Source organism: Heterocephalus glaber, unplaced genomic scaffold (assembly GCF_053883595.1).
Source record: "Heterocephalus glaber isolate CG9 unplaced genomic scaffold, H.glaber_assembly_v1.0 deba00000594, whole genome shotgun sequence".
In the NCBI taxonomy this organism is placed as follows: Eukaryota; Metazoa; Chordata; class Mammalia; order Rodentia; family Bathyergidae; genus Heterocephalus; species Heterocephalus glaber.
The window spans coordinates 23,453,053-23,477,452 of record NW_028258151.1 but is presented as its reverse complement, the minus strand read 5'-3'; the positions used below and the strand labels follow the sequence as shown (position 1 = coordinate 23,477,452).

General features: G+C 41.3%; 1 protein-coding gene across 4 annotated transcripts in view; it reads right to left on the bottom strand.

The window, feature by feature from the left end:
- Nucleotides 1–6,557: 6,557 nt before the first annotated feature.
- Ehf (ETS homologous factor) overlaps nucleotides 6,558–24,400 on the bottom strand; it is a 41,584-nt gene continuing 23,741 nt past the window's right edge. For 3 of the 4 annotated variants that reach the window (XM_004852050.4, XM_021264375.2, XM_087205594.1), the window contains exons 3-9: nucleotides 22,670–22,915; nucleotides 20,454–20,516; nucleotides 17,989–18,057; nucleotides 17,802–17,870; nucleotides 11,788–11,850; nucleotides 10,297–10,492; nucleotides 6,558–10,193 (exon numbers count right to left, since the gene is read on the bottom strand). In XM_004852050.4, coding sequence (XP_004852107.1) covers nucleotides 10,094–10,193; nucleotides 10,297–10,492; nucleotides 11,788–11,850; nucleotides 17,802–17,870; nucleotides 17,989–18,057; nucleotides 20,454–20,516; nucleotides 22,670–22,915 — 806 coding nt within the window. In that variant the 3' untranslated portion in view covers nucleotides 6,558–10,093. The remainder of the gene's footprint in view (nucleotides 10,194–10,296; nucleotides 10,493–11,787; nucleotides 11,851–17,801; nucleotides 17,871–17,988; nucleotides 18,058–20,453; nucleotides 20,517–22,669; nucleotides 22,916–24,400) is intronic. The other variant, XM_004852054.4, reaches the window with a different exon arrangement.

Below are 24,400 nucleotides of genomic sequence, written 5' to 3'. Positions count from 1 at the left end.
ATATAAAACAAAGAATTTTAAACTAAAAGAAGAAATAGGTAGCGATACAATAATACTTGAAGACTCCAATGTCTCACTTTCAACAATAGACAGATCATCAAGACAGAAAATCAACCACAAAGAAACAGCAGAGTTAATCTACACTGTAAACCAAATGGATCCAACACACATCTATGGAACATTTCCTCCATCAGTGGCAAAATGCACATCCTTCTCGACAAGACATGGAAGAAACATTCTTCAGGACAGATCACACATGACAGGCCACAAAACAAGTCTCATTATTTTTTAAAAGAAAAGAAATCATGTGTCTTCTCTGAACCCAACAAAATAAAAATAGATATCAACGACAGGAAGAACAACAGAAAGTGTTCAAATATATATTAATTGAACAATATGCTTCTGAACAGCTAATTGGGTCATTGAAGAAATTAAAAGAGAAATAAAAATTCTTGAAAATACAACATAGTAAAGCCTATATGATTCAACAAACACAATACTAAAATGAAAGTTTATAGTAATAACTGATCACATCAAAAAAATAGAAATATTTCAAGTAAATAGCCTAATGATGCACTTCAAGGACCTAAACTACAAAGAGCAAACCAAACCCAAAATTAGCAGGAAAAAAAGAAAAAGGTAAAACAGAGCAGAAATAAAAGAAGATTAAAAACAATATAATAAAAGGAAAGTTGTTGATTTGAAAAGGTAAAATTGACAAGCCTTTAGGTAGACTAATAAAGATAAAGCTCAAGTAAATAAAATTAGAAATGAAAAAGAGCATTACAACTGACATCACAGAAATACAAAAGATCATAAGAAACTACCATGAACAATTATATGCCCACAAATTGGAAAACTAGAAGAACTGACCAAGAAGAAATAGTCTTAGCATAAAATAATAACTAGACCAAAGCAGTAATTAAGTCTTCCAACAAAGAAAAGTCCAGAATCTTAGGGCTTTACTTCAGCTTTCCACAAAATACTTAAAGAACTGATTTCAATTCTTCTTGAACTATTTCAAAAAATTGAAAAAGAAGTAAATACTCATTCGTGGAGTCAGCATTACCTTGGTACCAAAACCAGACACAACAATAAAAACAACAATGACAACAACAAACTATAGATCAATTTGCCTGACAACCATTGATGCAAAAATCTCAACAAATTACTAAAATACTACCAAACCAACACCACACGAACAAGACATCATATTAAGTAAAATAACCCGGGCATAGAAAGTTATATACTACATATTCTCATTAATTTATAGTAAGAAGTGTTTCAAGTCCAGGTCCAACTTGGTCTGAGTGTTCAGAATATCATCAGGGATCCGACAATAGTTCTCTGAAATTTGGTTTTTCTATCTCACTTTGTGAGACTAATCTCCCTTATGGAAGGAAAGGGTCATTGACTTGTTAGTGTTGGAGCCATGTCTTGAACCCAGAACTGGTGTCCTCTCTTTCTGCAGTTCCTTGTTATTGGTCACACTACAATGTGATATCTGTTTCTTGGCTGTCTCTTCCACAAAGTATGTGTTCCAAATTAGACACACACACACCCAGCTTATTCATTAGGAAGCTGAGATTTAGAGAGGTTAAGTCACTTGCCCAAGGTCACCCAAGTTATAAGTGAAAGTATGAGAATTGGAACTGAGATTGCCCCAATTCAGAATCCTATGCATTTTACTCTGTTAACCTGCCTTGCCTTCCTGGTGATTGGAAGCTATCTGGGCTTGAAGAAAGAATGGCTACCAACAGAGGCACTGTGGTGTACAACTGGAAGTACTACTAGATGGGCTCAGGCATTGTCCGAGTGTGTGAATTTGGACCTGTCATTTGACTTTGTCTTCGGTCTGTCTGGTGCACAGTGGTAGCAGCCAAGGCAGTCATCAACACCTAGGTGAAAGGTATTGAATAGGGACAGTGCCTTATTTCTTGCACCAGGAAGCCAAATCTTTCACTTCTTGCTTTGCTTGCTTTCTCTGTAGAAAACACCTTGGTAAAGAGTCCAACTTAGGCCAGAGTCCTGTGTACCTTATACAGGTAAGACCTGTCCTCAGGTCAAACTTAAGAGCCTACCTCTGTTTTCACAGCTTTGGCAAGGAGCACCGATTCTATCTAGTGTGAATACACTGTTTGTTTTCCTTCTCTTTCAGTTTGCCATTGGAAAAGTCCATTAGTGCTGAATGACATGACTAAACAGTAAGGGAGAGAACAGTTGATGTGTTAATAACTCTTAGGTAAATACCATTTGTTATTGTCACCACTGAGGCTTTCACAGCGGTGGCACCATTCCTAATCCTGCACTGTCTCATTGGCTCTGTCTTTTAGCAACCTGGAAAGACAGGTTTGGAGAGGGAAGGAATCTGAAGGGGATTGGTGAGCAAGAAGAAGGAAGGATATGGAAATGAAACAGGGACTCTGAAAGACACAGAGACAGCAAAAGAAAGAAAGACACACACACACACTCACAGTGAAGCAGAGGAGAGAAGACAAAGAACTAATGATGGGTCTTTTACCAGACCCCAGTCTCCTGTGCTTCTTCCTCAGAAATGTTGGCACCTGTACATTCACTTATTAGCTGCTCTTTCTTGGTCCTTCTGGTCTCACATTTGCTCTTCCATCAGTACCTAAGATGTGCAACTTCCCTTCCCTGCTGTGACCCAGAGGGGGGATGATGTCTGTATTAGAAGAAGTTTTCATGGCATCACCATGGAGACCGAGAGGACAGAGGGCCTTCCCTGGGGATGACTCGGTGTTGGGGGTGGAATACTCCTGTGATTATGGGGTGGCGATCATAGCCAAGCAGAAAAACATTTGAATGGAAGGATTTATGAATAGGAAAACAGAGAAACTTGCTTCTCTTCCTGGCTAAGAAAAACTGACCGTGAGTCTGACTCTTACGACAGGTATTTATGTCAAATGAGTGTTCAGATCTGGAACTATGCTTTTGAGGATATCAGACACAGGATTGTTCAAAATTTCACTCCCTAGCTAGGAATCATCAGATATGATTTTAACCCAGGATACATGACTTGAAGACACCATGATGGCTGGATACTATTGCACTCCTAGGCTGGACACTCAAGTAACTCTCTATGGGTCATGTAATTTCTGAAATGAGTCCCTTACTTTGTTCAGAGCACAATATTGTCACAATGCTTTCAAAGAGAAATAATAGAGCATCGTGATTAAGACCTTAACTCTGAAGTCTGCAGGCAGAGGTTCATATCTCAGCTCTGCCACGTACTAGGGATATCTCAGGCAAGATCATTACCTTCCTAAGCCTCAGTTTCCTCATCTGTGAAGTGGACATAAGAGTCGAACCTTTATCATGGGGTTAAAGCAAGGATTAAAATATAATTGTAAAGTGCTTAGCACTTTACCTGTATGTATAAATCCTCCATAAAATATAGAATAATTAGGCATTAGAGTCTGTTCACTTTATCCCCATGCCACCACTGGGAAACAGGTATATGTCTCCATTTAATAAGAAATTATGGAATAGAGAACTGACATGTCCATAACCTTCAGGCATTTAGAGTTGAAGTCAAGATCAGAAAAAAAAAAGCAATTGCCTCCACCACACCATTATGAGGCTGGGCTTTCAAGAGACTAAGCTGTGAAAGAGACGATGTGAAGAGAGAAAAGAAGAGGGATAAGTTTTTGGTCTTGGGGAACAGGTGTGATTAAAGGGATGAGAAGAGTGAGATCTGGAGAACAGCAGAAAAGCAGGAATTTCACTGTTGCAGAAAATAAGAGAGGGAGATCTTTTCTCAAAATGCAAGAGAAAAGGAGCCACCAGGATCAAAAATCATAAAATTGAAAGAAATGCCTTGTAATTTAAAAATAAGATCCTTCATTTATTTATTCAACAAATGTTGACAGGGTCAGGTGCATATGCTAGGCACATCCTAGCTCTAGGAGTTGGTGAAGATAAGAATGTATACCCTAGCAGAGAAAGTAAATAGTATAAAATAAACTAACAAATGAAAACTATAATTTCAGAGTCTGTACCTTCTGAGGAGACCAAAAAAATGGATGATATAGTAAGAATTCGATCTGAGTAGGTGGGCAGCTGAAGCAACTGTGATTAGGAAAGTATAATTTTTTAAACTAAGACCTAGAAGGAGCCAGCCACAAGGAGATCAAAAGAAAGGACATTGCAGGTGATGAGAGCAGGTGAAGCAAAGTCCCTGAGGCAGAATGAGTTTTACTTTGACCTTCAAAAGGGCATTGTCCTTGACTTGATGTCAACAAAGGCCAGGCTGTGGTAGCTAATAGAGAAGAACTGACTTATAAAGAAATAGAAAGGCTAAGGTAAGCTACAAGAAGTTGTTCCTGAAAAGATAGAAGACAGTAGTCTTGGTGCCATCTGGAGCAGACAGTGGGCAGTGGTGGCCATACTTATTTAGGAGACCTCTCATTTCCCTTCTCCTTGCAGTGGAATTTCCCTTCAGTGCCAACATTCACAACCAGAAAGCCATATTTAGGATATCCATATTAATAGCTATAAGTTATTATGGGTCAGGATAATCAAATCCTCCCACTCCAAATCTCTGCTAACAGCATCAAACTTGTTTGTACTCCAAGATACTGTCATCATTCCAGCAAACACAAGGATATTTGCTTCAGATCTTGTTTGTTTGTTCTCTACAATTCAGGGTCACCCTTGATTTCTAAGGCTTCCCAGATCTTGTCTTGCTAGTTAGTTTTGCTCACTACCTTGTCCACCCTCACCTCACCATCCTGGGTAAGATCCCAGAGCAAAGTGATCCAATGGAATTTTCTCCAGTGATGGAAATGTTCTACATCTGTGTCATCCAGTGCAATAGCCATTCACTGTGCATGGCTATTCAGCACTGAAAACTGGATAGTATGATTAAAGAATGAAATGTTTAATTTGCATAATTTTAATCAATATAAGCTTAAGTAGCCACACATGGCTGGAGCCTGTAGTTTTGGATAGTTTGAAAGAGTTAAAATTCAAGAGGGTTCATTGTTACCAGTCACTTTGCAGGTTCTTTGTGATTATTGAGAAATAAACCAACACAAACAATTAATGCCCAGGCTAGTGAATGAGGGAATTTCTTCTTAAGGAGAAAAAAATGGAATATATTGAAAATTGGCTAAGTTTAATATGCAGGACTATTATCAGCATACTTATTTGGCTCAGACATGAACATACTGCCTCTTCAGCATCTGAGGTCGTTATTTCTCAAGTGTGCTCTAATGAGTGTTAATTTCATGAATTCTTTGGTGGAAAGGATCCATCATTAAATAGGCTTGGGAAATTGAGCACACCTTTACTTTCCTTTGAAAATTCACAGTGTACATCATCATTATAAAGCCTATGAGAAGTCCTACAGTGTGTAGTTCTGAAAATATTGGTCAATTTAGTAGTTCTGTAACATGTTGGACCACAGAAATCCCTGGGTTTGTGGTGTATGCATGAGAGAGGCATTCAGAGGAACTAGAGAAATCCACTTCAAGAGTGTAGGAAGAGGGACTTGGGTAAACAATGCCAGATCTACTACTTATTATTAGCTGGGTGACCTTGAGAAAGTCACTTAAGCTTTCTGACCTTCATTTCCTTCATTTGAAAATTAGGGATTATATCTACATGTCACAGGCTTGTATGAGGATTATATGCAATAGGATGTATAAAAAACATATTGCCGTTTTTGAGATCAAGGGAATCTTCTCAAAATAATTAGGTATTATTATTATTATTTTCTTTGTTATTTATAAAGTTAAGTGACTGAATGACAAACTTTCTGGGCCTAGGGAGAAATGTATTCTGAACTTGCAAAGCCCAGAAATATTTTTAAACATTGTATTGGAAATCTGGACAAGAGAGTAATCTTTTCTAATTCTCTTCACTTATCCTTAGTAAGATGTACATCAAACATTGACTGTCTCTTCCTGCAATCCATCCTGAACACAATAACCAGAAGGACCATTTTGAAGCAGAAGTTGGAATACATCATTCCTCTAGGCTTCCCCATCTCATACAAAGGAAAAGCTAGACCTTGGTAAAGGCCTCCAAGCTCTATGTGATCATTGCTATTCTGGAAAACACACACTCTTGCTGTTTTCCCCTGTATAAGACAGGAAGTTTGAATTTGCTGGTGGCCCTGGTATGGATCACTCCCCAATTATCTGCATGGCTCCCTTCCTCATATCCTCCAGCCCTGGGCTGAGACGTTTCCTCCTTAATCCTATCTAAACTTGGCCGTACACCCTCACATGCTCTAGCACTCTATTCCTCTTCCTTGTTCTACACTTCTTTACTACACATGCAATATGCCATGTTTTATTTGTTTGTGTTTTATCTTTGTCTATTTCTACCCAGTAAGACATAAACTTGTCTCTTTCATTCTGTACCATAAGTCAATGCCTAGGGCAGTGCCTGGCACATATGATATGCTTGATAAATGCTTGTTGGGTAAATGAATGTGGAAGCCACGGATGTTCCGTTGCTGTGGCTGAGTGCCTTTCCTCCAAGCCCAGTTCTGGGTGGTTTGTTGAAGAATGAAACACACGTCTACAGGCTGGTTTCTGTGGTTTTTATTAGTGTTTTCCAGGGCCCATCAAACAAACAAACAAAAAAAAAACCTGTATTTTGAAAAATATAATTCTCTAATAAAATAAGAATACTTGGTTTAAATTTAACATAGTTTAAAGGGAAAGATTTCTAATTTTTTAAACAACAGAAGCAATAGAGTTGCTTTCCACATAGTGTCAACCTGGAAGCCAGATGGCAAGAAAAGCAAGAATTATGTAGATAGCTACAGAAAGATTAATCTCAATTTAGTTCAACTTGTGAAGGCCTGCACATTTCAAAGGTTTATAAGACAAAGTCTCAATGGGTTTTTTTTTTTCTCTTTCAATGCTGTCTTATTCCAGAAACCTAATCCTAAGAACCAAAGCTGAGGGTAATTTGCTGTGAGTACTGCAATGTTTTTCCATTCAGGGGTACACATGGAGGATCTACTATACTCTACATAATTAGACAAGATCCTCACATATATGGTTCCATGCTGCACACACAGTAGGCACACATTCACCAAATGCTTTTTTAAAAAACTAGAATAATATAATTGTCTCTCTTGCTGCTTTACCTTTTTTAATATTTTATACATCTGAAAAACAACACGCTTGGAAACTAAAATCTAACATGCATTGCTAACCTTATCAAAAGATCCCTTAGCATCTCTCAAAAAGAAAAAAAAATAAAAACCAACCCAAAAATGCTAAAACTTAGAACTGTTTTATGCTTAAATAGCAATTTACATCATATAAACACATTCATAATCTTCATTGGTTAAAATAGGTCAAAGAGTTAATTACTGGTGCCTTGTGCCAGAGAAGTCTCACAGTTCCAAGTAAGTTAACAGCATTCTCCAACACACACTGACTTCCGGAACCAAACAGCCTGTTTGGGTTTCATTTCAGCGCTGGTGGGAAGGTAAAATAAAAAGTCTCACAGTAAAATGTTCATAATAGATAATATGTCCTGGAAGATTCAGCTGTAGTGCTCTTATTCCAGTGAAGAAATGATTCATGTTCCAATTACACATATGGCCTTCCAGCCAGAGAAGTCTTCTAGAAGGCACTCATTCATTAATTCAACAAATATTTACTGTGTTCCTGAGTCATGCCAGGTACCAGGAAAGCAGTAGTGATACGACATGGTCCTTGCCCTCAAAAAGCTTACAATCTAGCGAGAAAAGAACTTTGAGGAAGGATCGCTATATTCAAAGGAAAACTCTTAACTTGGGTCTCGCCTGCTCCGTGGAACCTTCAAGAAACTGTGTGTTCTGGGATCCAGGACCTTGCTCAGGTTTTGTCAGGACAAGGGGAACCTCAGATGGTCTAAGTTTTGTGAAGACCTAGCAGTACATTGTGTGACTTAATTTCCCATAAAAACTTGCTAAGAAAGGAGAACAGAGCCTTTGACTTAAAGAGGTTCCAGGAGACTGTGTTTAGTGTCTAGGTGGACATCTATCATGGATGAGCTTCTCAAGTGAAACACTGTGTGTCCCCCAAACAAAGGGATATTCCTCCGCAGGACTTTCTATTCCCTTTCAACACTATAGGAAGTACTCTGTTCACACCCCAGGTTGGCCTGGCTCAATTACCTTGAGCTCTCCAAGTCACGAATAGCCCAGAGAAAAGGCAGCAAAGTCAGGCCAAGACAACAGAGAGGTATGCAAGAACTTAATACTGCAGCCTATTTAAATAAGTACCAGATGCCAAGAAACTGTCACTTTCAACAAATAGCACAATTTGCTGTTTATCTGCAGAACTGTTCTCCTTAGTATTCCCCAGACTTACCTACTCCCTATCAAAGACTGTTCCTCAAAGGAAAGGTTGCAGAAAGAGCCAAACCCCATTAAGAGGGGTGTAAATAACTTCTAGGTTTGAGGAAGGGTGAGCACAGGGAAGATCTAAATAGAGGTGATGGTGAACAGGCAAAGCCAGGGAAAGAAGAGCAGAGAACTGGCAGATCCCCTTAATAACCTTACACTGTTCAGACACACAAATATCCATGTGTTACACATACAGCCAACTGGTGGGAAGGCCCCCAGATTCTCTAACCTTGGAAAGTCAGGTGTCTTTATGCAGAAATAATCTAAGTTGCATAGTCAGGATCTTTGCTGCTCAGTTTTATTTTTCTCAGTCCTCTCAATAATTGTTACTTGTTAGTAAAAGCTGCGTGGAGGTGACCAAGCCAGGCAGAAATGAAACTAATTTGGTTATACTTTCAGAAGGCAGATCATGGGTGCTCCAAGATTACCACTCCTAATGGTCCTCATGAATTCTTAATTCTTCTTACTTCCAGCCTTCTAAATGCATGCAGGTACTTAGCAACCAGTGAGTATGAATAGCTCACCTTCACTGGGTAAGACACGGTGGTAGGGGTCTATTGGCTGATGAAGAGCACTCCTTCCTATTAACAAGAGTCTCCCTTCCATATAATTGCTGAAGACAGGGAGTCAGGATGAAGGAGAAAGTCAGTAACATGAGGAAGCCAAAAAGCAAAGTTGCAAAAGGAAATCTAGATGTTCAATTTTCAAATTGTCTACAGATGTCCATCCTGGATTTCATGGCCCAGTAAGTCATCAGATATCCAGAACAATCTCAGTATTAGGGAAGAAGCTTCCATTGCCTTACTCCTGAGCTGAATTTTCTGTTTGTCTTTTCTATCCTCCCTGCCTTTTGTTTCTTTCTTGTTTTTAAGCTTTCCCCTGGATGCAAGTCTCAGCAATAAACCATTCACTTTGAGATGAATTCAGACGAGACAGAGATGACTCAAAGACAGAAGACGAATAATACATGCAAAGAGGGGTTTCCCTGGATTGCTCTCATTCCCTCCCCCCCCTCCTCTTGAGCTTTTTCACCAACAATTCTAGGAGAAAGGAAGAACAGGTAAATCATTCCTGAATAAATATAAAGCCCCCCACCATTATTCTTCTCACTGATTTGGACATTCCAAGTCATGTGATTATGCAGGGATTTCACCCCACCCTGGATTTTGGAAGTCCCCATTCTCCATGCCTTGGCTCCTAAATAGCAAGTTAAACTTTCCAGAATCTTCTGGTTTATCTCATCAATCTGAGACCCTGAACTCCATCCCAACAACCATGTCCATCTCTCTCTTTATGAGGTCATGTGAGTGCTTATGTGCAAAGGACACATTGTCTTTTCCTAAATCATTTTGCATATGAAAATATTTAATGCCCTCTGAATTTCTTTTTCTTTCTCTTAGCAAGAAGCGCAAGGCAACAAGCCCTGTTACTCTTGTGGAAAAACGCTTCACAATAGAGGCAAAAACAAATCATGACCACATACAGCATCATATTTCACAGAAAACTGTGCACATCTGTTCTCCATATAGGACATACTTCAAAGTAACAAAAAAATTTCATCAACTGTAGTGTTCCTTCTTGACAGTAGATTTTTCTCCCTAGTGGTACATAAATATCAGAGAAAAGTAGTCTTTGAAATATTTACGTCCAGGAGTTCTTCGCTGGTTATTATTTATTAGGTGTGTGTTTTGGTTTGTGTTCCAAGTGGTGGTAGCCTCAGTTCTCATTTTCTCTCCACCCACGAGCATTCTTCCCAAATTTATATACCAGCCTGCGTCCATCCACCCGTTCCAGAATCTCTCTTTTGTAGTAATATCTGCAACAAAGAAAAGTCCATAAGATGGCTGTTCAGACAGAGACTGCCAGGTAAACAGCTGGTCATGTGGCCTTTTCATCTGGAAAAACATGAAACTTCTTACCTCATGGCCCGGCTGAGCTTCTCATAGGTCATGCTACTGTTGTTTTTCTTTTTTCCCCATAGCTGAGCCACGGCTTCTGATTTCAAGAACCTGAAGATGCCCTCAGACCGGTCTTCCCACTTGATTAACCCTGGGTTCTTGTCTGGGTTCAGGAGAATATCACGGATAAATTCCCACAAATGAGTCCCTCTCGGGTCTGTTAGGAAGAAGGAAATGGAGCTTATTTTGTCCTACATCACAGCAAGGAAAAGACAGAGAGAGTGTTGGGTTGTAATTTCTCCCTTCAAGTGGGAGATACTCTACTGAACAGGGATAATGGATCACAGAATCGCCAAATATTGTCCATTAGAAAAAGCACTTGAGAATAAACAATTAGGACAGCATTTTATTTTATATATCACAAAACTGAGGCACAGAGAATTTAAGTGATTTGACCAAGATAACAGAGTCAATATTGGCAAAGCCAAAACTAAGGAACAGGTCTTGGGTTTCTTAAGCCAAAGGAGTTTCTTCTAATTATTATTCACAACCTACTTATGCTTTATTTCAACAGTTTTTCCCCAGAGAGCACTTTCAACCACTTTTTTTCCAGCACCTCACCCAATTAAATTACTCCAGTCCAGCAACCCAATTAAAATACTCCACTCCAAAAAAAAAAAAATACTCCACTCCAAAAGTAAATCAACATGGCTGTAGATTATGTATTAACTACTAGAACATATTGGGGAGGTGAATATCATGCCAAAGTTGGGGTTACCAATTTGAAAATGAAGCAGGCATTGCAGTAAAATTAGCAACCACTGAATTTGTGACACTGTCCCCTCCCACACACCATCCACGGGGTTATGCTAATTTACTTTTATGGGGTGACCTAGATTAGCAGGTAGTATGGACACTCTAACTCTCTATAGTTTCTAGATTATACCATCTTCATTTCTCTCTATGGCCTCTCAGCACTATGTCTGTTATCTCACATATGTTCATCAGGCTTTATTATTGGGGGCAATCCAATTCCCAAAGAACACTATAAAAACTTAGAATAAACAGTCATTTCTTGAAACAAGAACCCCGCAAAGGTCGGAGGGCATCATTCAGCCAAAGAAAGAATGATGCGTCTCCATTGCTTCTTCCCATCTCACTCCTCTTCCCACCTTTTTTATTCTGGGAAAGAGAAAATTGTTAACCCTCTGCCTGTAAGAAGCTCTTATGCACCGGGGCTCTGGCTTTAGAATAAATACGATGCAATGAGGAGGAGATGGCCAAGGGCTCCGACTTTGAGAAACAACCGCACACTTCCTACCTCTATTTCTTCATAATGTGGCTCATTCTGAAATATCATCAACCATCAACTGGGGCCTCTATTTTCCCTCCCAGTTCAGAGTGAAGAAATAGAGATAGTAGGCAGGGGGAATCTTAGCCTGAAAACTGGGGGTCTCCAGTTATAACCAACATGAAGCAGAACACCGAAGGCCAGAAAGCCAGGTAACGTACTGTGCTTTTTGGTGTGGGGCTTTGTAGGATGGTCTGGCTCCTTTTTCATATCAGGTGACTCTGCTAAAGAGAAAAATGAGAGCAGTTTAGTTCATCTGTTTCCTATCATTATCATTTTTATTCATGCGTCTACCCCCTTAACCAATATTTATTGAGCACCTACTGCATGCCTGATGCTGTTTGGGACTGTGATAATGAACCACATGAAACAGATGATAAGTGCTGGGAGCAAAATAATGCAGGGTATGAAATGGGGATAGACATAAGGAGGTGGGGATAATTTGCAATTTAATCCAAAGTATTAACACCAGACTTCACTGATAAAGGGACCTATGGGATGTGAGGGGGCTGGCCATGCAGAGAGTTTAAAGAAAAGCCTCTCATGGATAAGGACAGTAAAGGCAAAGGCCCTGAGGTGGATGTGTGCTTACATGTACACAAAACTGAAAGAAGCCAGGGTAGTTGTGAGCAAGACGCAGAACTCTAGGAGATGAGATTACCATCATTAATGCCTTGGGGCATTAGTTTTTTTTTCTATAACCCAAAAATGTAAACATTTACAACAAAGAAAGATGGCTCTTAAACCAGAGGAGTGCCTTTTTTTAGGCATGCAAAGTTTTATTTTAGTTACCCTGACAAAGGGGCCTTTGAGCAGCCTGAGCACAGCTCAGAGAGCCACGGTGGCCTATGAAAACACATTATTTTCACAAATGACTCAACTATCACCAAAGCAGAGGTGACAGAGGCAGACCTCGGAAGTAAAAATTCTTTTTTAAAAAAAAATGCCACGTATTCCCTTGTATGTGGAAGGTTTCAAATCTCATACAAGCAGAGATTAGAACAGTGAGGACTAGAAGCTAGGAAGGGGAAGGGAGAAGCTGGATAATGGGTAGAAAATGCAGTTAGATAGGAGGAATAAATTCCAGGGGTCTACAGCATAACAGTGTGACTATAGTTTACAGCAATGTATTATCTATTTCATAACGAGCTAGAGGAGAGGGATCCCAAGGTTCCAAACACAAAGAAATGGTGACTGGCAAAGAGATAGAAATGCTAACTAACTAACCTGCATTGGTCAATACACATTGTATGCATGTATCAAATTCTCACACTGTACCCCATAGGTTATAGACATAGCTTATCTCTGTGTGTGTGTGTGTGTGTGTGTGTGTGTGTGTTTCAGAGGATAGTGTGGGTGTTGTGAGAATGGAAATAGATATTACACCCCCCAAAACCCCATAATTGAAAACCAGCCAATCATAATACAAAGTAGTCCCCAAATACAAGTCAATCCTTTTAGGAATTTGACCCATGCCACTTGTCTCTTTCTTGCACATTCCGTCAGAGCTCCCTCCGCTAGGGCTCACTGACCCACATGTGGCTACTAGGGTACCTGGACTGACTAAACCGCATGCAAAGGAAGAGAGTCAACAGTACTCATTCAATTGTTCAAAAAGGTTTATGAGTACAGCCACTATGGAAATGAATATGGAAAATCCTCAAACAACTAAAAGTAGAAGTTCCATTTGACCCAGATCTACCTCTTCTAGGTATCTTTCTGAAAGATAAAGACATACCACAGGGAGACATGTTTACGGCATAATAGCAAATTTGTCTATCTGCTAATCTTGCCTATCAGCTAATCTTGCCTATCAACAGATGCATGGGTAAAGAAAATGTGGTATTTGTACACAATGGAGTATACTCAGTCATGAAGAAGGATAAATTTTTTTTGTATTAAATTCTTTTATTGGTACATTGTAGATATACAACACAATTACATTTCTCATTGGGAATTGTACCTCTATATAATGCATCTTGGTTCTTATTTTTTCCCCATTCCTAGCCCTCCCTTCACACCCTCCACCAAAAGAAGGATAAATTTGAATCATTTGTGAGATTGATTCCATAGTACTAAGTGAAATAAATCAAACACAGAAGGTTAAATATCTCAAAGTTTGTTTCTGTGAGAAACCCAAAGTACAAATACTGTAAAGAGCAAAGTAAAAGATCGATGACAGGATACAGGGTTATAGACTTTGTGGAGGTGGGAAGAGGATTTGGGGATGGAAGAAGAAAGGAGAAGGGGGTGAAGAGGAAGTACAAAGAATCACGATGTGATCTGTGTATGCACCAGTTCCCCACAATGAATGTATTTCATATGTATCACAAATATACACTAATAAAACTTTTTTTAAGTTTATGAACCACTGAACACTCACTCCTAGTTAAGAAGAACGGCTCCTGTTTATGGAGTACCTACTAAGTACCAAGCCTACACTACGCACTTTACACAAATCACCTTACGTAATTTATACAATAACCCTAAGAGATGGGTATGATATACTAGGTATTATGGTCTATAGCTTACAGCTGTGGCAGATCTGAGAAACACAGAGCTCAAACGACTTTACGACTGTCATAGAGCCTGAAAGTGGAGCCGGGATGTGAAGACAAATACTTTGCACCCAGAGTCTTCACTCATAAGCACTCTTCTATGCCATTTCCAAAGACAGTGGCCTGTGCTCAATCACCTTAGCACATAGCTGATAACACAAAAGTCTTTCCTATCAAGGGTCAGATTCATTTCTCTACTGCTTTCATTAGTGGAAAAAATAATTCCGATCTAATGATTGTATATTTCCCAATGCACATGGCCTCACTCAGCTGCTGGGTCACACAGCCCGTCACAACTCAGTTCTCCCAGCAGTTTCTCTCAAAGCCATCACAAGGTGGAGAAGAGGTCTTGAATAAGAGCTGGACAGGAGCAAACCTTCTCATTCTGGTTAAGACTCTCTCTCCTGGCATCTTCACCAGGAGGACCTGCACCTGACTTGGATTTCTCTGAAATCTGGGAGGACAAATTCACAGGAAATGGGAGGAGACTTTGCTCTCCCGCCTGAATGTTCTAAGGCAAGGTTGCAACACCCCATCAGGATGTGACAATATTGCAACAGATCTGGCACCCACCCCGGTTTCCAAGTGATACATCACTCTGACAGGGCCACGTTGTTCTGCAGACAAAGAGTGGCATTTACCCAGCAGGCCACAAGCAAAGCTCATTTTCAAATGGCATCCAGGATGGTGCAGGGCCATTATTTCCAAGCCAGGCTTGAATTCAGAAAACCCTGAGTGTCTCTCAGTACATTATCTTCATTGTGAATTCCAGCTTAATGTGGAATGAAACACTTTGGGGTTAAGGCACCTTTGTGCATAAGATTAAAAAAACAAACAAAACCAAGCCTTGGCCCCTCTCCCCAGAAAAATGCACGTATGTGTACACTTCTGGGATTCTGTCACAATTTTAAGAGTTGATGGCCCATCCAAGAGTTCATAGACTCTAGATTAAAAGCTCCCAGACTAGATAGACTACACAAAAATTTCTCTAAGATAGCAATCATTTATCCAACCTAGTCCTCCATCTAGCTTAAGAAAAGACTTTTTAAAATCCTGCTTAAGAACAGATGTTAGAAATAATAATAAAAGAAGAAAAACCATGAAAATGTTCCCATCATCATATGGGGCAGTAAGCAACCAAAGACAAAGAAAATATCTAATTTCTTCCAGTCCCCCTCTTCCCGTTCCAATCCACAGAATCACTGAGCTGCCTTAGCACTAAAATCTTTTGATCTACAACTTTAATACAACCAGCCTCTCCCCCATCTCTCCTTCCCAATGCCAGAAAATAAAAAGTCAAGGCCTTTGAAGTTACCCATGTGGTTAAGTGATTCATTGTTATAAAATAATGGCTCACTCTGGGGAGGTTGTCCAGCCTGGCTTTCTCTCCCTCCCCTCCCAGCCACTCAGGGCCAAGGTCTGCAGGGTCCGGGTAGGGGCAGGACAAGGCACAAGTTCAGGATGCAAGTGTGAGAGCATGACTTCAGCTAAACTGCTTCGCAAGAAGCAAAGATTAGACGCATTTACATATGATTCAGCTGTGAGCCATTTCTTTTCTTTATGGGATATACAAATTTCAGTGTTCTAATAGACCGTGTCACCCTAGCTTTAGGCTCAACAAGTCAGTAGATAAACACATCAAGCCTGCGTTGGCATGAGTGGCTGCAGGACTATTGAGCAGATCAGAACACTTGAGGCAGCCATTTTATAAAAATGGGCAGATGACAGAGAAATCCAAACAAAGCCGCTTCCCCACCTGTCTTATCACAGGGACCATCAGTTTAGGCAAGTCCCGCCCTACCTCCGCTTAAACTTGCACTGAAACTTAGACAGATATGTATTTAACCTCAGTCAATTTATGGGAACTTGAAATGTGAAAGACTCCGGTGGGTGGCAAAGGTCTTTTAGGGGACGCTGGTCCCATGCAGGACAGACAAGGGAGGAGGAGATGAAGATGAAGAAGCTAGAGAATAGCAAATTCATAAACCCATTTTAACCAGTACTATCAGAAAATATTGGACACATGGACTCAGAAGCTAACGAGCTCCCTTTTACTACAAGCATGCAAGCAGAAACCGGCCCCTTAGGCCCCTGTTGTTGCTGAGATTCTAGAAAATCTAAGTCAAGATACAGAAAGGGGAAGGAAGACCTGGCTGCAGAGCTATGACTATTAGGAAAAGTTCCCCAGAAGCCTCCAGTCCTAACAACCCTCGAGGTGCAGGAAGTCATTAGTTCACTTTATTCTTCGTGGAAATCTTTTGCTGTAAGTCAGAGACCCAACTGGAAGGACAGAGAGGTGACACCTTAGGAAGTGTGAGAGGAAATCAGAGGGTGACTTGGGTGGTTTCCTCAGCCCTGAAGCCTTCACTCCTTACTGTGGCAATGATTATTACCACAGCTATTGTACCCTGGCGGGCTGTTCCTCCAGGGTGACACCTTAGAGCCTTTCCATGGTTTGAGCTGCTTCCTCATTTCAACAAATAACTGCAACTTGGAGTGACACCTAATGCTAAGGGCTGTGGAGGGAGGGGGAGTAGAGAGATGAATTGGCTTTGGTGTCAGCCACAGTTCCAGAAGCATTTACACTGGCTCCCAGCCAGGTCTCATCTGAGGGGCTAGAACCGAACAAAACCTCAGACCAAAAGCTTTCATTATTTCACGTCTCAAAAACACACACTCAACAAAAGCAAAAACTAAAAAATAAAGAGGAAGGGTTGTTGTTTAATCCCCTTATTAAATCCCAGTTCTGAAGTTGTCCCAAATTCAATTCCTACAGAAAGGCATTTCCTGTGCGACTGACATCTAACTTCTAGTTCATAGACCCAAAGAGATCCAAAAGTTTCCACATCAAGGAAAGTACAAAATCTTCTACATAAGTCATTGCTACACTGTCCTTGCTAATGTGCTCATCTGTAAGGGGAGTGTCATCTGAAAGCCAGATTCCCAGTTAGCCAGCCCTCTCACTGGTGTAAGCTTGACTAAGAGTCAGGAATCCAATCTTCACAAAATGCAATCAATGTGAACATAATTCATAGAGTGCAGGTGCTCTGATTAGAGAGAATCAATGAGCCATCAGACTTAGACTTAAAAACTAAGACAATAATATGACTGTGGGGGTTCTGGAAATTTCCAATGTCTACTCCTCTACCCACAGACCACCATCATAGGTTCATGACTCCTGAATTCTACTGGTGGACATTCTTTCTCTAAAGCCAAATGTATTTGGAAATTAATGTTCGAATGCAGGTAAAAATTAAATATAGCCCTCTTCCCCCATTTATGTAAATGATTTTTTCAGATATATCCCAAGGGCAAATTGTTGCTGAAAAGAAAGGAAAGTATGAGCAAAATATGTTGTCACAAGATAGTGACTAGTTTCACAAACACATCTACAGACAAACACATCTAGAGGAATCCCTACTGGTCATCTTGGATGTATAAATATTGGCTCAAAAGAACACCTATTCTTATAAGTGGTAACTCAATTCCTTTTTTAGCCTTTTAATGAGGAAGACTCTAGCAAAGCAGAAATGTAGGATGTTGGTAATTCTCATTAATTCTCACTACTTATGCACTTGCATTAGTCACATTTAGCCTTAGATGACAGGACAACTTACCAACAGGAAGGTGACCACTGGTTGTCATGGAGATCTGGGCTCGGCAGAAAGTTTTGCTGTCCAACAAATCTGTAGCAATGAAAACATGAAAGTCATGAAAATCTCCCCCCTTACTATATCACACTGTGGCAATTAGACAATCAGAATAAGAATAGAAAAGGGTCTTCCATGTTGGGGAGTTAGTTACCTACTGTGCTACCATAGGTGGTGTCATATAAATAGTTTTCTTCTTTCCAGGTGTTCATAATGGAAGAGTCTACAAAGAATAGAAAATGGGAAGACCAATAATCATTATCCTCAATATGAAAACTCCACCTCTTATAAGTCCCTGCTCATCAAACATCAAGAGGGCAGGAGGTGGCCCTCAGAGAGAAGGGATAATATGCTGCTTCAGCTGTACATTGCTCACTGTTCTTCCAGTGTCGTGGAGGTAATGGCATTGTTATGCCGCTGTCGGTGTGATCCATACCTGTTGCATTTGGGAAGTGAGAGGAGCTGCAGTAGTGGAATCTTGTCCTAAACCAATATTTCAGTTTTCCTAGGAATTTTTCCAATCGTGTCTAACACTCTATTATATAATCACCAGAATATTTTTACCTTGGTGTGGAGTGAAGCCCTTGTTAGAGGCAAATAAATGTATGATAAATGGCTAATGAACATCTTTTCCTATAAATATCTTTCCGGGAGAATTAATGGTGTTTTTATTTCATTTTGCTTTGTTTTCAGAAAAAGTCTGTGCATCTGTCACACTTTCTCCATTTCTGAGATTCAGAATGTACCCTCAAGCCAAGTGACAGTCCCCTCCCTCCAGGGTGTCTCCAGTTAGTTTAAGGGCTGACAAAAAAAAAAAAAAAATTCTCAAAACAAAACCAAGGAGAAGGGAAGAAAGTATTACCAAATCAAACAAACAACTTTTAAGAATGAGGCCCCATTGCCTCATCTCTGGGAAAAAGAAGAGCCCTGGCTCTGATTAGCCAGGTCTTCCCACTCTTCAGATTCAGGTTTGAAGAAATGCCCCTCCACCTAGCCCAAATGAAGTCCAACTCCCACACAACCCCCAGATCTTGGCTGGTCTCCAACTCAGCATTTTATTTCCCGGCTAAGTGCTAAGATCTCTCACCTTCCCCCTGCCCCACCTCCCTAACACCCTTCTTTCCCTTAACCATAGTCCAGGCTGCCTCTCTGCCCCTCTCCTGCCTAGGTGCTGAGTTTTAGGGCCAGGGTAGTAAGCCACTGGCTGAGTTTCCTTTTGTTTTTACAACATAAATGGTAGAAAACCTGACTCACTGGCTAAGTCCTCCTGTTTACGACATAGGGATTTAGTTGGTATTTTAACTAATAGCTAGGCGTTTGGGCACCCCAAGCCCAATCTCTTGGGGTTACACCCTCTCTCCTTGTTGGATCACTTAGTACACCTGTTGTTGTCTCTGAAAACAAACTGAACCAAAGAGGTTTGGGGGTGTTGGCCCCTTGAAAAGCCTCTTCTCCCCTCCTCCCAGGGTGAACCTTCTTCTCCACCCTTTAGTTTAGCTTTTCCAAACTGGCAACACAAGAATGTCTGGATGGTCAAGGAGGAATTACCAAGTTCTTTGAGGACACTCTGGGTCTGCCAGTGGGGCTATCTGTAAGGCCAAGGGACAGGGCATCCTTTTAGCCAGAGGATGTTTCTGTCCCTAGAGCCAGGCCCATAAATCATAGACCATCCAGGCATCCTATCCTCATCTATCCAGAGGAGGGCAGGGTGAGGAAGGCCTAATTAACATGCTTAGCAGCTATTGTTTTTTTTCCCTTTAATAATGGTAGACCAGCACCCTTATAAAAGAGTAAATAACTGCATGAGCCAATTTTGGTACTGAGTGACTCACAAATTACCCCCAGGTCAAATTCTGTCCTTGGTGACTGGCACGCAACCCTCAGGGAAGCCTGTGACAAATGTGGTCAGCCCACATGGCTCCCAATCTCCCTGATGTGGACACAGGGAGTGGCCCAGGAGCAGTGGCACCTGCAGTTTTCTCATGGCTGTGGACTCTAGGGGACAGCCTCCAGTAGAGAGATGTGAAACAGAGGAAGGGGAACAAAGTGAGCATCAAATCTATGGGATTATAGACTCTGCTCAGAGCCCAAAATAGTATCCTTGATGTGAAAATGTCCTTAAGGCAGAAGCAGGGTTTCACGGCTGTCTTTAGACATCTCTACAGGAGACCCATGGGACCCACCAACTGGACCACCAAGTCGGCATCTCCCTCTTTAAGGAACACATTCCCATCAGGGGAGGTGGGGGAGAAGAGGAGGCACTAACTTCCTCTTCTCTTGCTCTGCTTTCCAAACTTGGCCAAATCCAATCCCTTCCCTCTTTGCTGGTGAAGAGGCTCACTTTAGATTCTGCATTTCTGCAGCTACTGGCTGGAAGTCCAATGATGCCCTGAAAGAAGTGCAAGCTCACCATCCCACTATACATCAGAAGGAGTTGGGGGTCAACAGTCCCAAGGACAAGGGAAGCCCATGGGAGCCACATAGGGAAGTGGCCTCCATGGGTTTCTTGCCAAAACCCGCTGCCCCGGCCTATCTTGCACTCCACCCTAATCGGCCCCTACCCCCGTGCCCCAGGACTTTGCCTAGCCAAATGGGCTCCGTGCCTCTCTTACCACTCACCATTTTGTTCCGTCTTGACAATGACATTGTGTGTGGACTGGAACAGGTCGCTGCTGCACTGACCTGTGAAGGACACAGTGAGAAAGTCAGTGAGAGCCCAGAGGGAGCCAAAACTCCATGCTTCAATAAGAATAGAGCTGGTTTCTATGATAAGTGAGCTTCTGTTGTCTCACTGCCTGCTCACCTATGTTTGCTTATGAGAAAGTGCTTCCTTCTCAGCTTCTACAGGTTCAAACCTAGAGATGTCCCTGACCTCAGAAAAATAAGGTCTATGGCATCCCCATCAGTGGAATTATTTGGCATTGAAGGGGAAGGAATCTACTATGATGGACACAGAACTTCAGAAATCAGAGAAACAGTTTTTCCATTACTAGCTATAAGACATTCATCTTTCTGAGTCTTAGTTTCCTCATCTGTAAATGTAGGGGATTAAAGTCAATCGAATCACTAAGTAACTTCTAGGTGCTTTCACATATCAAAATATGAAATGAAAACAAAACTATAGGAAACTATAGGATTTTAACTAGCTCAATTCTTCTTTGATTTTAAATTTGATCAAGTCTACTTTCATTAGACCCAAGATATGAAGTACATTTGGATAATATGCAGTAAGTCTTCCCTTATTTATGACCTCAACACTGGAAGAAATGGTACACACCACATGTCCTAGTGTTTGTTTACACCTCCTCTCGAGTTGTATCATATAAAAGCATATATGTATATATGAGTGAATCAAGAACTTTTTCCCTCCCAGAGAGATTATGTCTATTTCAGGAGTGGAAGTCATGCCTCCAACCACTCTGACCTTCAGATTTCCCATCTGTAAAATGGATACAATATTTATTTTGTCATAAGGTCATTCCATAATTCAGTTCACTTAGAGCATCCAACATAGGTAAATAAATAAAAGTTAATCGAATGTCTACCAAAAAAAGTAAACAATAAAACAAGGGTGAAAAATCTGACCATTAGGCACTCAGAGGCCACGGCAGCACACAGCAAGAGCAAACAAGTCATGAGAGGTCAAAGATGGAAGGTCAAAGATGGCTGCGGCACCTCCCAGACCTCCCTGTCTTAGGCCTCAGTCACAGTAAAGTTTTAAAGGAGTGGATTTAATTGGAGGTGGGGAGATAAATATTTTTAATTCTTCAGATATAAGTCGGCTCTTTCTGAAGACTCCTGGGAGTTATTTATAGGGCCTTGTTTGGTTTGGTTCTTGTAAATGAAAAATGAGCAATCAAGGCTTCCAGGTGGGTGGGGAAAAAGGAGTGCCAGGGTGCTGGATGAGGTCATCCAAAATGGCCACCCCAGCTGCCAGCTTCACAGCCAGACTCCTGGGTCCTTCTCAGTGTTGACCACAGCTGTCAGGGTCTGACTCTGCTTCATAGTCTTGGAACTCACATTTCCTCATCCTTATTCACTCACTGAAACACCCCTTCTGCTAAGACATAAATGTTCTTCCCATTGTGGCTGCACCAGCTCACTGTCCAGAAACATTCTTCCTTTCCAAGGTGTCCACAGTTCTCAGAGGAGTTAATTTTACATTCACTATCAGAGGAACCTTATGTCAGTGTCCAAGGCATTCTATAAGATGAGTTGTCTTCCCCACAGGGTCTTATGAAGTAGTATAGAATGTGTGTGTGTTAATAAACTACCAGCAATGGATGGTACTTGGAATGGTGGCCATCTAGGTGATAGGCGAGGCCTGACGAGAGACTTGAGGCTTTAGGGCAACCTTTAGGGCAGTGTTAGTTCCAGAAAACACCACACAAACAACTGCACATGTCCAGACCTTAAGAACCTACATCTAGAAGATTTGGTTTTGCTTACTTGTTAGCTTTTTAAAGAAGTCATGATAGTCTTTAACAAGCAAATGATTGGGAATTAAACTACTGAACTGTTGGCAAGGGTTTTTTTAAAAGAGATTTCTAGGAGTAGCAAGTATCCTGTGAATATTCAGCTAGCCCCCTCTCTCCCTGGAAATGAACACAGCCAGAAGAGAGAACTGAGTTACACTGGCATTCTTAAGAAATCAGACACACAGGGTCCCCCAGGCTTTGCTACTGTCTTGTCACCTCTGTCCTACTTCCCTGTCTTGGGAAATGGTCATTTGGAGGTGAGACCATCCTTCACTGTCCCTGATAAGGAACCCAGCCAGCTGCAGACCTCCAAGCTTCCCAGCCACCACCTAGCAGGACAGAGAGAGGGGCAGTCACCATTCCACTTGAGATGCTGCAAGTTGCTGTAGAGCAGCTGCCCCGCTGTGCCCGCTGCCCGCGTGAACTCCTGTAGACTCATGCTGCACAGATGCTCGCCGTTGACATCAAACTCTTGGAAAGGGATGCAGCTGGCGTCCAGCTGGTTGGTGTCCAGGAGGTGCTGCAGCCACTCCCACACCTGATACTTGGTCCAGTACTGGGGGTGGATTTCGTGCCACTGGCCTCCAAAAAACCCGCTGGAAACTGCAAAGCAGGAGGCGACACTGAGAGTGGTCTCTGGTTGTTGCCAGGCATAAATCTCACACTCAGCCTGCCTGGCTGGCCCCTGGATGTCATGAGGAACACAGCCCCAGCCTGTCAGCATCAGCGTGGGGGTTGGACCATGGGACAGGCTCTGGGAAGTATGGTTCTTTTCCCCCACCATGGCCGGGGCATCAGTGAACCTCTGCACCTTCATGTTCTTCCTTTCCTGATGCTCCTCCCTGCACTATGAGGGCTTGGAGCTGACATCCGCCCCACCCCAAGTCCCACAAAAACCAAAGCACTGCTACAGTTTCAGTAACTTACTAGCTTATTATCCACACCCAAATCATCCCTTGGTCTCCATGGGGTATGGTTTCAGGATCCCTCATGAATAATAAAAGCCTCCGATGCTCAAATCCCTTACATAAAATGGCATGACATTTACCAAATATCTTCACATATATTTCAAATCATCCCTAGATTTCTTGCAATTCCTAAAACAATGAAAATACTATATAAATAGCTCTGCTGTATTACTTCAGGAATAATGACAAGAAAAACTCTGTACATGTTCAATACAGACACTGAAATTAGGTATAAAATTGACAAGCCAGGCATTGATACTCTTTGCTAACTATTAGTGGTCCACGACTCTTGCCTTCCATCCTGCTCTTTCAGTGTATTTGTATTCTATCTCTTACTCCCATTGAATTCCTACCTGTCTTTCAAACTTTGGTCACCAGTAAAGCTATCACTTACTTCCAGGGCTCCCTATCTTTTGATTCTCCAGGAGATTGCTTGGGATTTCTCCTAATGGCTGCTGTCATATCCTGCTTTTCTTTACAGGCCTCTGAGTACTGTCTTATTCTCCTTTGTAAACTGTATGCTCAAGGTCATGGACTCTGTCTTACTCATCTTCACATGTCCTATAAAATATCCTCAGAGACCTTGCCATAGTAGATGCTCACCATATATTTGTTCAGTGGACTTTGCGGCTGAAGAAGAAATAATGCAGAAATACAGAAGCACTGTGAGATACATTAAGACAATGTTTAATTCAAATACTAGTGAAGAAGTGAAGTTCATTCAAGTAGGTAAATATTGTTGAGCTTAGTATGCTAACCATCTATGTATGGACTCTTGCTCAGTTAATAGAATATCATATAATTGGTCCAAAGTCACATGGGCTTGGGAGATGGGGCACTGGAGAAAAGACAGCCAGTCTCTGGGGCCATGTTATAGTCCCCTCAAAAGAGGTGTCAAGAGGAGGCGCTCTGCTCCAAGAAGCAGATTCTATTGCATCCCACCAAGAGGAAGCAGGCAAAATCCAACTGAATATGTCACCAACTCAAGATATGGACCAGAAGAGGGAAAGGTATTTATAGGGAAATTATCTCTAACTGTCAAAGCCATGCTAGATCACTACTTCCCAAATATTTATATGATCATAAGCCACAGGGAAATGCTACTCAAATGCAGATTCTG